Below are 15,653 nucleotides of genomic sequence, written 5' to 3'. Positions count from 1 at the left end.
GTAGTCAGACAGAGAAAAAGGGTAATTTGAAGATGGTGCCAAACCAACAAAGAAAAAGAAGATATTTTGTTCCCCTTACTACTAATAAAACATAGTAGACTAAAATTGATCCCCAGACTAATAAGGTAGAGGAAAAACTAAAACCTATATATGACAAAACAATAAAAAAGTAATGAAGAGATTTATGGAAGTACATAAAAACCTTGGAATGACATAAAAATTGTCAGGTCATGTTACTGTTTTCAGCTCAACATGGATAAGAAAAACAGGGAGGAAGAAAAATCAGAGCATGGAGGAAAGACAGCATAGGGCTGAAGAGGATGGAAAGAAGCAAGAGAAAGAAAACAAAGCCAGAGGAAATATTTAGGGGGAGGGAGGGAAATTTACAGCAAGCAGCATGAACACAAAGCCAACAAGTTTGTCAATGTAAAAAGAAAAAACAGAACAAACTCCAGAGACAACAAAGTGGTGGCACCATCAAAGGACAACAGTCAGCAATTGATGGGAAGCACCTCTGTAGGTACCTGCCAAAGTGTGGTCATCCTCAAAGAGGAAAAGATGACTATTTCTAAGAAACCAAATAAGAGACATCCCCAATCTATTCCTGTGCAACACTTTCGTGTCCCAAGGGGCAGAGGCCCCACGAGGTCTTCTCTAAGGACTCCCCAGCATGGGGAGAGAGAGAGTCTGCACCTGCATCCTGGAGCTCCTAGCAGGTGAGCACAAGGAGGAGACAGACATGGATGCTCCAGTCTGTACTGGGGCTCGCAGAGAACGGGGACATGCAACCTGCTGCTGATTTGCAGTTTTTTCTTTGCATCCTTCTTCTCCAGCCCACAATGGGGGATATATGGGGAAGAGAAATCACTTTTTGCTCAATGTTTCTCATGGTACATGAGAAAGCAGTCAAAAGCTGCTTTTGGACTTCTTTGGGCTGCCACAAAGAAGGGTAAACTGGCAGTAGGGAGCCACTTGGAGAGGCAGTAACCTGACTCTCCTGTGAAGTGTTGGGCAGCCAAGGAGGGCAGGAGGAGCTTTCAAGTTGCAGCATTAAAGTTGGACTGCTTCAAAGGCTGTCAGGAAGGGGAAGGGCACACACACCCTTGGGAGAGATGATGCATTTTCCTCACTTTGCATAGAGTGAGGGGAAATGATTCAGGAACTTCATTTAAAAATTACCATGCATAGCACTGGGAACACCAGTTCATTATCAGATACATAGCAGGTGAAGCCAGAGACCATTAATAGCTACTGAACATTCCATACTGTATGTATCCACTTCAGGTTTGCATCAATACTTCTGGGTCCTGTAGGAAATTCTAATGAAAACATTTAACATGCACAGCAAAATCTACAGCACCGCTGTTTTCCCATAATTTCTAGTAGGACTGGTATACTGAAATAATATCTTAGATTTTTCAGTCTTCTAAAAGCCCTCAGACTGCTTCTTCCCAAACGGTGGAAAGGGTGAAAAAAATTACAAGGTGGACTTTACAGCCAGTTAAGATTAACAAATGCAGGCTCTGGTAGATGGTGAAGAGGATAGATCAAGGTGAAATTAAGTCTAGGAAACTAGTTTTTATAACTGTGGGTTTCACTCAGAATATTTCCTTCCCCTGCCTTGAATTAGGATGACACAGTCTGGTATGCAGGTGCTGATCATGACAGTGTTACATGATAAGAAGAGGCAATCTGTTTAGCAGTCCCATCCTTAGACCTTTAAAACTATGATTTTAAGCATTAATTAGCTAAGAAGCAGGCAGTACAGATCAAAGATCACCTGCATTGTATATTAAGTGTAAAACACTCCTCAGGCAGCTTGTTTTCAAAAGAAACTTCAGTTTTCAAATAACCTTAACCTGGAGCTCACAAGGACTATGCTTTAACAGCTAAGTGCTGCACTACTAACATGCAAGGAAACAGGGGAATGAAGGAACACCTCCCTGGGAGCAAACGGAGGTGAAAGCCCCTCCTAGCCAAAGTTGCCACCTGCACATGCAGAAGCAGATCAAGATTTAATCGCGTTCCTCAAATGCCAAGATATGGTACGAGGGTCTGCTCTCTGCTTCCCTCGTCAGTCTCAGGAGCTGACACAGTTCTGGCCAATCTCACAGAGCCTTTCTGCATCCGGCCATCACCATCTCAGTGGAGCCGTACCAACCCGGGGATTTCCCTCTATGCGAACACTAATTCACTGAAGCTACCACCACAGCAGTTCGCACATGCCATGAGTACAAAAACGAGCACCAGGAACGTGGTGCAGGTGACAGGCACTGCCCTTTGCTGCCTTGCCAAGAGCATATAAAACGTTGTCTGTCTCATTTGATTGGATTTCACACTCTCTCCAGAGGTGTAAAAGATTACATCAGGTCTTTGACTTACATTGGCTTGAACAGCTGCAGTAGAGTCATGGAGCAGTCATGGATGGAGGAACGAAACTTGGATAAAGAGCAGCAGTGAGCACACGCCTGCAGCTCAGCCACCCCAGGGCAACATCTGGAGTCTCAGAGAAGAGACGGGGAGCTTTGCATGCAGAACATTACCACTTGTATCAAACATTTCTATCCAAATGGCTTTTCCTGTACTGAGGGCTGGGAGTGTGACATTTCGGTAGGCTTTTGAGTCTCTGTCTATGAATACCTAGAACACAAGTGTCTCTGGACCTGATCCGGACAGCAAAAGGTTACAGTAACAAATCCACAGCCATCACGAGTAGACAAGCTCATGTTGCATCATTCTCATGGGAGGTCATAGTCCACACATAAGATCTGTCCATGGCTAAAAAGAGCTCATTAATGAATACCTTCAACATTACTAGTACACTAAGCATCAATTTGCAATGTTCCAGAGACCTAAGTACATTTAAAACATACCAGAATTAAACTAGTTAACTAATTTACCATAAATTCTACCTATAAACTGCATCCCACAGGTCTCCATATGCAGAACGTAAAATACTCCATAATGATCACAACTGTAACGATAACTCTAGACTCCAATTCTCAAAACAGTGTGGTGTGCCACCTTTGGGGTAAATCTTTAGGCATCAGTCGTATAAAAGGCTACGTTTTTAAGACCAATTAGCTCTAGAGAGAAGAAAAGAAAACTGTGATGATATACCCCTAAGTAACTCACAGGACTTGTTCCAGCAGCTTGATTTAACCACTGGAACTAACTATAGCCAATACCTAATTGTGGTTAAGTGTGGGGATTCAAATGGAGATGTAGCATTGTACCGTGACACTACATTTCTGCCAGGAATATTGTTGGGTTTCAGTTCCTTTTTAAAAGACAATTTCTAAAAAAAAATAGGTTATTATTAACAAATTCTGAAAGCGTTAATAAAAAAAAAAAGAAAGAAGGGGTCTGAAAATTTAATTTAAGAGTTTTAAGATTCTCCTATTGTTCAGTCAATTTTTGAGATAATCTTTTCCGTTTCAGAAAGCATGACTAGCCCATCACACAGATGAGCAATAAAATTGTCTACATGCAAAGTGCTGTCAAAAGAGAGGGTGGGGAGGGGGAAGAAATATTTTTCTTCCCATTAACTTCTTTCAGCCACAATAAACCTAGGTGTTTATGTGTACCAACAGCAGTAAAAATATTTTTCAGGCACAAACATAATTGTTTCTTTTATGGCCCTGATTCAGCAAGGTAGATAAACTTCTGCCTAACTTGAAGCATGTTGAGTAATACCATTGACTTTAATGGGATTACTCATGTGCTCAAAGTTAGACAGAGGTTTAAGGGTTCTGCTGTACTGTAGCCACAGTTTGCAAGTATTTAAAGGAAAAAGAGATAAATCTAATTCACAATAGCAATTCTGGGGCGGATCAGCAATCCTATAAAGTCAAAGGACCTTATCACAACACATAAATGAGGAAACAGTGAGAAAAAAATAAAACTTGTTGGAATATGAAAGACTTGACTCTTGCCAAAAAAGTATAGCTCTTTAAGAAAATAAAAATCCAGGCAAGTGAGGCTACCAAAAATCTTTATCAGGCTAAATGTGAAACAGAGATTATAAAGAGCTATAGATCAGAAACAGGAAGCCTGTTTTTCTTCCCTGCCCCCTATCCTTGCCCAGGTATGGTTTTCTCTAACCAAAATATGAAAAGTAAATTGTTTAAAATATCAAAATAAAGGAAGAACCACAGGAGAGGTAGTAAGTCCATTAGACCCCCAGTGCAAAAGAGGAAATCAAACAGGATAAGACTGTTTCATAAAACTAAATTATTTCTTTACATGAGCCTTCAGAGACAAAGATGAGAATGCCTGTCCTGGGATTACTCATTCCACATAATGCAGAATAAGGCTAGAAACAGAGAGGTTAAAAAAAGTTTGTGAAATTAAAATGGCAATAAAGACACTTTCTTCAGGTAAATTAACTGCCTGATGAAGGCATCAGCTGCTCCCTGCGGGAGGAGATCCTGCCCCTAAACACCTCAGGTTTGCCTCAAGGTGTTTGAGGAGGGCAGAAGGAAGGATAAGGCTTTGAGAAGAGTTCCAGATGCCCAAATCACAGAAACACATGTCCGCCTTCTGTCCACAAAAGAGGAAAGCCCCAAACCTCCACAGTGACTAACCAGTATGCCTCAGCCCTCATGCAGAGGCCAAGAGTACCAGCGAGAAAAGTCTGTTTCTTGTCCACAACTGTTTGATTACGGACTCATCTGCAGAAATGCTACCTAGTGCCATCTGCAGTGACACTTTTTGGAGGGAGGAGAAGTCAAGCGTTAAGACAGAACCGACTCTGGCTGCATAAACTTCTGAAAAGCTGTCCGCTGCCAGCGTAGCTTGCGATCACAACTCATCCCTGGACACACTTCAAGTTAGTGACTGGCTCCACGACCTATCCTAATCCTTTAAACCACACAATCATTTAAGTAATCAGGCTTGATCTTAGTTCCAATAATGACTTATTAGGAAATCATTTAAGGAATATCGGGAAGTCTTTAAGGAAAAAAAACCCCACCACCCACAGATCAGACACTGAGTAATCCCACAGACACCTTAAGAAAAATCACCTGTCCTATTTTAAGTTGCTTTCTGTGTATTACTTAAAAACATGCTGAAGTAATGCACTGCAAAACAAGATACTCTTTATATGGAAATGGAGCTGCATTCACATCTGTGTTTTCACAAGATGCTTCAGGAGTGCCTGCGCCTCGACATGCCTTCTATGGTCCTGTGCTGATCCCAGTATACTTCGGCTGGAGCCCAGCAGAGGATCAGCATGGGTAGATGCAGTTTGCTGGTGGTGGTTTTATTAGGGTTTGACAATGGTTTACAACTCGATATTGTAATAAATGTTCTCTTTATTTCCTTCCCCCTATTAGAAAATGCAAGTGTTGAGGTTGTTGCCTGCCTTTCGCAGCTCACAGCCTGACAATCCTGAGCTGAAACACCCCAATTGCCTTCTGCTTTCTAGAGGTGGTGTAATCCAAACTCTACCCTCTTGCTACTCCTAGACTCATCTCTTCATCTCTGCCTTACTTTGTTCCCATCCTCCTCAGTACTTATTCTACTACATAGTTGTTCAGACTTCTCAGAGCAGGTTGAAGTTGAGAGTTCAAGTGAAAGAAGAGGAAGAATAAAGTTTGACCTGCTGCAAGCTGTTTCAGATGCAAGATGATGTGAAAAAAGTGTCACCCTACAAATTACACTGAATCTTAATCTTCTGTTCTTACTCTTTGTTTACACGCAGTAACATCTATGTTATGAACTCTTACACTCTTCCCCACATCCAGATGCATTGCTACAGTTGAAGGCAGAACAGGTTCATTCACCCCAGAGGCAATCACCTGCCCACTTGGGGCTGTATTGTATTTTCTGTTTCTTCACTGGTAGTGTGTTGTTGGGCCAAAAATATATGACCTATTCTCCAGCTCCGTACCAGCCATACATGATTACAGCGCTGTGAAGTCATAATGATGCAATCGCAGTAGAGTGGTCAAATGCATACAAAGGGTATATATAAACTAAAATTAACTCACCGCTTCTACGGCTCTGCTCATGTTGTAGCAGTTGCTTTTCTGATCCCATGAAGGATACCCTCCCCCTTTATTTTTCCCATTTCAACCCAGAAGCTCTTTGTTTCTCCGTCTGCTTTTCCCACGTATTTCTGATCAGTAGCCATAACCCACAATTGAAATGGAACAATTGGATATGGTGGGGGTGAAAATAATGTATCAAAACATCAAAGTTCATCCAAAAAAAATAAGTGACATAAGTCACTAATTTCCACAGAAACTAGGACTACTTTCCTGCAAAACTCTTACCAAAAAAGGTAGAATATTCAAGACAAATTTTAACATGTATTAATACACTGCTATGCAAATAGGATATTTTTCACTTTTTCTTTTTGTCATGGAGAACCAGCACACATATTTTAGAAGAGGCATTTTTATAGAAGATAGTCCAAATCATAGCTGAACCAAAGACTACCACTCTGTTGCAGGATCTCTTCAAAAGTCATGTCAGTGGCTTGGATTCCCCCGCTGAACAGAAATGCTCCAACTCTGCTTTTACACCAAACCAGAGCTGTTTGTTTCTGCCTTGGCCTCCATCTTGGGCCATCTCTGTATGAAAACAGGCAGTTTTCACAGCACACACGTACAACTGAAGACTATTTGCATTGTCTCTCTCTATAAAAGAGTAATACCATCACCTCTCCTTTGGATCTGCACACAGGAGCAGAGGAAAAGAAAAAATGCTTTTGTGACCTACAAAAGCCTTACTTGAAATAATTCTCTACGACTTGAGGCCTTTTGGAATGGAAGGGATATATTGTTTTGACTTGATTAAAGCTGAAAAGTTGATTTGACATCCTGTTGTCAAGGAAACCAATTCACACACAAAAGAAAACAGTTGTGATGGTATCATTCAGACTATTCAAGTGACCTTAGAAAGAAAAAAAAGGCTTCAGTTCCAAAGATTTGTATTCAACTCACTTCACCACTGTAGAAATAAAGATCATTGCTCTTTATGCTTATTGGAAAGCAGTTTTCAATCTGGAAAAAGCAAAATGCCACATCTTCTTCCAGCTGCCAGATCCAATACTTTGCTGGGACCATACACACAAACACACCTACCATTTATTGCCTGTTTCAAAGAACCACAGAAAGAATCACACAGAAAACGTATGGGGAAGAAGAAGGAATTTCTATAGTTGACAGGACCGTGATAAATATCCCCCAACACATACCACACCTATTGAACAGCAGCTTGCAAACCAGGTTTTAAAACATCCCCCTTCAACTACAAATAAAGCTTACCTCCAGCACAGCAATGTTTGAGCCCAGCTTTGTTATCCTGGGAGATATCAAAAAGCAGCATTTTTTTTCTCTGCCAGCCTCCTAGATCCCTCACAAATGGAGTTTTTCATGCATGCAATAAATGAGGCGTAGTTACGATAAGTCTGCTCAGCCCTCCTAACCTACAGGATCCCAAAGAGGCAGAATTGTCCTGGCCGACCACTACCACCATCATCCAGCTTTGCAGCCCATGCAAGTCTCACAGAGGTTTCATTCCCTAACAGCTGTGGGTAGATTGGAAAAATGAAACTTTCTATCTATCGGCTCAAACACTGTAATTATACATCTCTTTCTCCGATGACATAGACTCTGCCTGGCCGAGTGAGCAGACAGACGACTAAATAGCAACTTGTCTCGAATTCAGCTTAGAAAAAAAAATAGGCATGATACTAATAAGGAGGGAAATACACTGAGGAATGAATGCCAGTGTTCTTACATTATTGTCATTTAAGGGCACCACACCAAAGGTCACGGAGATAATAAGCCTCAGTCATTTTCCATTTGTTACACAACATACAAATTGCCACAGTGTTAATGAATATCTTTCTCCATTGCTGGCCAGCCAAGACACTGTATTTCCTCTTAGACAAGTACCTAACCCTTGGAATTCATTATTTCAATCACTTCTTGCAGCACTTTGTCCTTAGGGCTGAGCACAAATGCCATAAGGCAGCTGTGACTGGAGCATCAAATGCTTCGTATGGCTGAGCCTGACTTCTTTCTGATAGACCTTTTTTGCTGGAAGAGCATATGAAGCGTATTTATATCATTTATGATCAAATATGCACACACACATTCATATATGCTCTCTTACAAGTGTCTTAAATCCCCTGCAGAACACGGGAAAAAAATTTGACATTGTCTGTACTTTGTGGATATTGTTTGATACTTAAATATTATTAAATAATAGTTACGCCAGAAACACTAACTGACCACAACAATAGAAGCTACCAAGAAACAACTGCATTTCCACTTGAAATAATGACAACTGGAAAGCAGTTCTTGAAACAGAAGTAACATTCACAGAAACATGGAAGGGCTTGTATGAAGGGATATACTGCCTAAACCCTCTTTACTCCTAATAAACTGCCAAGATAGCACAGCTGAGCTATAGAGAGAGGAATGCCTCATTTCTAATCTGTATTTCATTGTATTTTAAGTTCAGGAATTTTGCATAAATATAGATAGCAACAGCTGAACCAAATTCATATTATTTCATAAACTAAGTAAGGTTTTTTAGGATGATAAATTATTATTTCCACTGTTCAATGTAAGTATAAAGAATATGCAGATGAAAAGAGAATATTGAAGGCTGGTAGCTTTGTACAGTTCTGAAAAAGACTAAACTTTATGTGCATAATTAAAATTCGAAAGAGAAGAATGAAGTCCAACACCAAATGCTGAACTGAAATAAGCCAAGGTTACTTTCTGCATGTAATCGAGCAACCTCCACCTCTGGCCCCCAGACAGAAACACCACACTCTGCATTTTGATGAACATCTTATCCTGGCATTTTCTCCTCTCCCACCCAACAAACCCAAAAAGTAAGAGCCAGAAAAGAAGAAAGCTGATGGCACTGCTAAGCTTACCCACAAACAGGTCCATACTCCGTTATGAGTTTTGTGTGGTTTTCCCAAAACCCCTAGAAAAAAGAAAAAAAAGTATTTTACAAGAGTACTTAACAGAAACTCTATTATACAGTGTTGCTAACACTCACACCAAAGCTTTGAACCTCAACTAGGAGAACCATGGTATTAACTCATAACTTTACCTTTATCTCATTGTCCATCTGTGACAGCAGAGTCTAGAAATGATGCCTGAAAAAAAAAATCCCAACCCCCAAAAAGACATGGAAAGCCATGAAACATGTTTTCATCAGGGTTTTACACTTCAAAATATGTTACCATTTCATGATTTTTTTTTTAACTAATTTCATGATTTGGGTCCTGACTAGTATTTTTTTTCCTGACGTGTGGATAGAAAAACTGACAGAGACATTAATAATAAAATAAGTATATGACTTACTAAACATGAGAGAAACACAGGGAACGTGGAGAGGTTGTCTTGTTTTGGGTTTAGTTATATTATTAAAAAAAACCCAAACCTGCAAAGTTGGAGTTTAGCACCAGGCAGTCATCTGGGACATTCTGCAGAATAGTAAGCAGATTCATTTTAACAAACTTTAGAATTTTTACTGTGTTTCGTTTTAATAATTGATGAAAATTAGTATCCATTTATCTAAATAAACCTTTCATTATGCTAAACTGTTAATATCCTAAATTAATTCAAGTTAATTAATCTGAAAGAAGGTGTGCAAAGCATATCCCCAAAAGTGAATATAAAAAAAATCTGTTTTAACAAAACTGCAATATTTGAGGATCGTATTGCATTGTGTTTGTGACTTATCTATGGAAAAATAACACATTTGACTGCATTAATCTGCATTTATATTAATTCACGAAAGACTTGTGATCTATCTTCATTCTTCAGAGAAAATTCACTAACAAAGTAGAATACTTATGCCTTATATTGAATCTTTCTTATTTTTTATGACATACTGCAGAATATTAGCTAGAATGGTATGAACTATTGTAAACACATTAACCACAGACATAAACAAACAAGACCATGTAATGTGCATATGCTTTGGTAGCATTTTATCACACTAAGCAAAAGAAAATCTCGTAATCAAAAGTAGTTATCCTACTTATCACCCTTGGGTGCTAACTTATCACCCAAATTAGCAAAGCACTTGCCACTATATACAGTAGTTCTCTTACAGAGCCCTTCAACTGTTTTTTTTATTCTTAATACAGTTGTGCTTTTTTTTTTAAAAAAAAAATCCCAGACTTACAATATGTTTATTCTACAGGACAATATATCTCCAGGTTAAAGCAAGAACTTTAGGTTTTCCTAAAGCTACAAAAAGCTAAGGCACTAGATGGTGTGTAAGAAAACACACTAAATACAAAATTTTGAAAGAGGTGGTTTAGATGATTGCCTGGAGAAAAAAAAAAAAAAAAAATCTATATTCTCACTTGAACAATACTTTACTACTAAGGTAAGCAAAAAAGCCTTATCCATTAGCACACAGAAACTAACGTGGACAGAGCCTTTGCAATACCACAGACACACACAGCTAACTCAAAAAGGCTTTTATCTGCACACACCGAGGGAGGGGAAAAGGTACATATGCATTCACACCAACCTGCATTTTGCTATAGCAATACTTCAGCGCTAGCAGGATTTCAGCCTGCAATCGCTATGATTTCAGCATTACAAAGGTTGCCTGCTGCCTTCCCCTGCTGATGTAAGGGGAAATCCTGGGGGCAAATTCCCCTCAGCACTATTCTCCAGGCAGCCATCCGAGACTGCGTAAAGCCGGCTCAGCTCATCGGTGTACCCCCACCGCTTTGCCTGGGAGAGCGACTCCAACCCACATAAACACAGTCGACGTCTACAGCCACCCCAAGGCACCAGCATGACACAGGGCACTGATCAAGAGTCAAAGACGGAGCGCAAAGCACTGCTCTATCACAACGGTATCAGTTGCACAGAGCAGAGGGACTTGCAGTCTTGTGATGATGCCAAATCAGGTGTGCCCTCCAGCCAACTTTCCTCCTAGCCTGAGCCTCCAGTGAGGACATCCCAAACTGCTGCCTGAAACTTGCCTACTAAGTTTTGCTTTGGATTGCAAGCACACACATAGGTATTGCACTTGCTGTATCCACCATCTGTATTCCAGTGAGCCAGCAGGATATTAACATTTACAAGAAGCCTAGGCTTTAAATGATTCAGTGAAAAAGCCTTCCAGAAAGCCAACTTCTTGGAAGTACTGCTCCTGGCTCAGTACAGCAGAGGGGTCAGGCAGACCATATTTCAAGTCAGGCCTGTTAACCAATAACTGATTTTCTACCTCCAGGTCTCCTAAATGATTGCACTGGCTTAAAATTAACCACACTTAGTTTTTCTTCCCCAAAGTGAGAAGTACAAGCCTGCAGGATAGGGGAAGAGGAGCTGAAAAGTATCTGGGAGAGATTGTGAGAAAGCATCCTCGGGAATGAAAAAAAAAAGTGCTTGTCCTCTACACTCTGGGACACTTTCTCACCTCCTGCACCACCACACACACTACTGCCTGCCTCTGCCGTCCACCCCTGGGACCCACTGCTATCCTGGCCCCCTTCACAGGCATGGTGAGCACTCAGGAGCAGGTCTTGTCGGGCTGCCTGGGAAAGACGAGCAAACAGCTCACACAGAGCCCTGCAAGGTTGCGGTGGCTGGAGCATGGGTAAGGTAGAGGGAATATGTGTGCGCACCCCTTAGAAGCCAATGCGTGCCTGTGAGATGGAGGAAGCAGTGATCATATGAAGGCACCTGTGTTTCTTCTCGATAGCCATGAGGAAGACCAATGAACCTGTGACTGTCTCAGTACACAGCAAGGGCATATGCCACATCCACATAGCTCTGCCAGTTTTGCAGCATCATTCCTGAACACAGCTTCCAGTAGACAGGTACCTTGAAAACATCCTCCTCCTCCTATGAGTCATGTTTGAAGCACAGTAAGCCTCGTAAGTACTTTTGGTAACTTATTTACACTAGCTAAGGTCGATCTGCTCCAAGGTTCGTTATTAAGGTTTGTCCAGGTCTATAATTGCAATTGTACTTCGTACCTGCAGAGTAACTGCCCACCAGCAGCAACCGTTTTACAAGAAAATGGAGGTAGAGACCTTTCTTTAATTCAAGATCACCCCGTGGGTAAACATCAGAGGATGAAGGAAACTCAGAAATGGTGCCTGCTAACATGTACCCAGTGGCTTAAACAGCCATAAGATAGGAGCTATAACGAAGTAATGTTGGAGTTAAGAAGGGGATAATCAGGAAAAAAATGGAAATATATGTATTCTGATTTTTTTAGGAAAACAGAAGGAAACTGAAAAGCAAAAAACCACACGGTATTACAAGATGACACCATGTGCAGCAGGAAGAACCGCAGCACATTAAACAGTCACTCGTAACAATGAAGTGTAAAAGCATAGTCAGTAATGCTGTTCCAAATCAGAAAACACAGCTTTTTCTTTGTTTGGAAACTGCAGAATATGAATTGTCATCAACAACAACTCAGAAAAGGGTTGGGGCAGAGGGGACTTGCTGCGTGTGGCCCCTACAGTGAGGTACCAGCCTGATGACAGCCCATTACCAAACAAGATAATGCAGAGTATGAAAAAGCTCGTTTCCCTGAAGAAAGCATATTTTACAGCATCTGGTCTACCATGGAAACAGCAGCTCAAGTGGGCTGACTGCTGCACACCCAGAAGGCTTCTTTGTTTACATGGCTGGCGGTTGCCTCCCTACAGGGAATTTGCATTCTCCCCTTCCTCTGAGCGTGTATCAGCTGCATCTGTGGGCAGAACCACTTGCAAGGCCAAATCCTGCTCTCAGGGATACAGATGCAACCCCTATGGAAGGGAATAAGATTTGGGTTTGTACCAGCCAGGGCAAAGTCTGGTCATTGCCAACCATCTACCTTGAGATATCAAATACTGAGGCTTCAGCTTGAGCAGCACATACATGAAAGGGCTTCAGAAAGGACTCCGTTGGCCTAAGTATCCCCTTTACTTTTTTTAATAGATTCTGCCACTCCAAGACAGATCCTTCAGCAATTTCCTCCTTGTTGTATAGTCACCTTGCTAGTTCCTCATAGCACAGAAAAAATCTGCAGCAACGTCATCTTCCCTCCCTGCTGAAAATGGGTGTAGGCACTAAGGCAAAGTTTTCAGAAAGAGGCAGAAGTACCATGCATTTTGATTTTTGGGGTGTCTAACATGAGGCATATCCAACTTATTCTTATTAATTGCTCAATACCTGCAGATCTTGTGGCTGCAAATGGGGACTTAAGTGACTAAGTTTAAGCTCTAAGCTTAAAGTGACCCAGACTGCATGGAGGATGTTTTGTAACATTTCAGCTTGCTGCATCTGGAAAACAAATCATGTGGTTTATGAGCTTAGCTATAGTCCTTAAGCATCACTAGATAAAATAGTTTGAAGAGGGCCACAAAGTTGGGATCCAGCAGATGCGTTCTCCTGACAGTAACTCAGAATTTGGACTCCAAAAAAGTGACTTCCAGAATGCAATGAGGGTAGCCCTTGAAGTTTTTAGTGTACTGAATGCCACAAAAGCTCCTGAGCTGTGTGGAGATGGATGTGGTGTGCTCATCAAAATCCATTGCAAGCAGGAAACATTACCCATGCAAGATAGCCAAGGGAAAAAGGTTTCTTTTGTTGCCCCTTCTGAAAAGCATCATATATTACCTGATGTCAGTCACTTACCAAGAGAGCCTGGATTCAAACCTGTGACTCAGAACCCAAAGATGCTGCATCCCATCACTAGTCCCATATCTGCTCCACCCTCACCACCCTGTAAGTCAGACATCATTGTTTCATTGTGATATTAATAACCACAGCATCATTGTTTGAGTGCACGCCTCATATCAAGAGACAAAATCTATACAGTTATTTATGCTACATAATGACAATGAATGACGTTTATGGATGAGATTTTTAGTATTCAATGGGCTTCACATGTCTTTTCTTTAGACCACCCGGAAAAAAAAAACCAACTGCTAATAACCTAGTATCCAAATTGATCTTTTTTTTTTTTAATACAAGCTAACATTTAATTAAAGCAACCTTGTATCAGACTGCAGGCCACTTTGAAGGAATGACCCCAGACCGTACATCATCTCCAGTAATAATCCTAGTGAAAACACTAGGATGCCAGCAGACAAGAGGAGGAAAACAGCATGAACTTCTAACCAGCCTGATTCCGAGCCATGTACATAGTTTGTTTCCTTTGATCGTTACTCTTAATGGCTGTCCTCTGTGTGTAATTTGGTTTAATTTATGTGTATGCCATTTCAGATTTTAAAAAACACACATAGCCCTTCCAAATTTATTAAAAGCAGCCTTCCTACCCTTAATAACTATTAAGAGAGGTTAGTGTTACGTAATTAAGTTAATCCTCATCTGTAAAGGCTAATTAACTGAACAGTAATTGAATCTGCATATGAAAATTTGGACAATGTGTTCTCATTACACAATTAAAAAAAATTACCTGAACTAAATACCAAACAAATTGTAAATTTTTTCCTTGTACCTTTTCAGGTCTTCAATAAAAACAAGTGAGTAGGTTTATTTCTGTGTGCTCTGTCAGCCCTTGCTGTCTGGAACACGGAGCTGTCATATCACTGCTCAGAGAAACTGCTCAAGACCTTCCCCGAAAGATGTTCATTTCCCCACTTGCATGAGCTCTCCCTTTCTCTCTGCCCTTACCCCATGCCTTTCATAGCGCTCTTCTCCTTCTGCTGTCCATCATCTGCCCTGGTCAGAGGGGGCAGAGGCTCTTGGGATTCAGTTATATCACCTTGATGGCATCAAGGTATCACCTCAACAGATCATGTCACCCTCAAGACACCACCTCAATGGATCGTATCACCCAAAAGGATCAGATGGCACAACACAATTCAGTCATGCCAAATCGCCACCCCAAAGCCTGCACGCAGCCAGCCTGAAGCCACCTGGGCAGTTTTGGCAGGGCACCCCCCTTTCACCCCCAAAGATCACTTGCCAGTGAAGTGCTAACAAGAACACAGCCTCATCTCATTCTTCTCTGCCTGGGTGCGTCTGCATTACAAAAGCAAGACGTGTTTGGGACCCTTTTCAGCCTTTTCTTGAGACATTCACAGTTTAAAACAGTCAGGTTTCCAAGACGGAATTAAGAAAATCATCTCATCCTTTCTGGTATTTGCTGTCTCTCCCCATTAGCCAGGTTAATGGCTGATTCTAATAGGCTGGTAACTGAAGAGTCGGTGGAAGGGAGGGGAAGCTAAGCATGTAAATACGCAATTGCGAGCCTGACCTCAATAGCATACAAGATTTCCCAGTGTGTGGAACACACACAGTCCTCAGATTTTCTCACAAACCCCACCATATGTTTTTAACATTTGAGTCGTAAGCACCAGCACTGCGTAAGGGGCATGGCTGGACGGAGCAGCTGCAGCCAGTTAACGGCCCCTCAGGCACCATTTCTGGCACACCGGTAACAACCTGGCACCCTCCGTCACAGCAAATACCTAAAGGAAAGAGAGTCAGAGGAATGGGAAAAGGGATACACTGCGTGTTATCCTTCTTTGGGAAGATAATATATTTTCTCATTGAGGGTGCAGTGGAAGATGTACACAGACTTCAGGAATGCATTTAGTCTGGTGGCAGGCAAATAGTCGTCATACACAAAAGGATGAAGATCAGTATTTTAAAAATAAATAAATAAAAATCAAGAGA

At 41.2% G+C, this 15,653-nt stretch overlaps 1 protein-coding gene across 1 annotated transcript in view; it reads right to left on the bottom strand.

Annotated features, from left to right (window-relative positions):
- TBXAS1 (thromboxane A synthase 1 (platelet)) overlaps positions 1–15,653 on the bottom strand; it is a 228,274-nt gene that overhangs the window by 140,054 nt on the left and 72,567 nt on the right. Inside the window, exon 3 of the mRNA XM_009694752.1 lies at positions 8,906–8,958. Within this exon, the coding sequence (XP_009693054.1) occupies positions 8,906–8,958 (53 nt within the window). The remainder of the gene's footprint in view (positions 1–8,905; positions 8,959–15,653) is intronic.

This window comes from Cariama cristata, unplaced genomic scaffold (genome assembly GCF_000690535.1).
Source record: "Cariama cristata isolate BGI_N322 unplaced genomic scaffold, ASM69053v1 scaffold1380, whole genome shotgun sequence".
Taxonomy (NCBI): Eukaryota; Metazoa; Chordata; class Aves; order Cariamiformes; family Cariamidae; genus Cariama; species Cariama cristata.
This window is presented reverse-complemented; position numbering and strand designations above follow the sequence as displayed.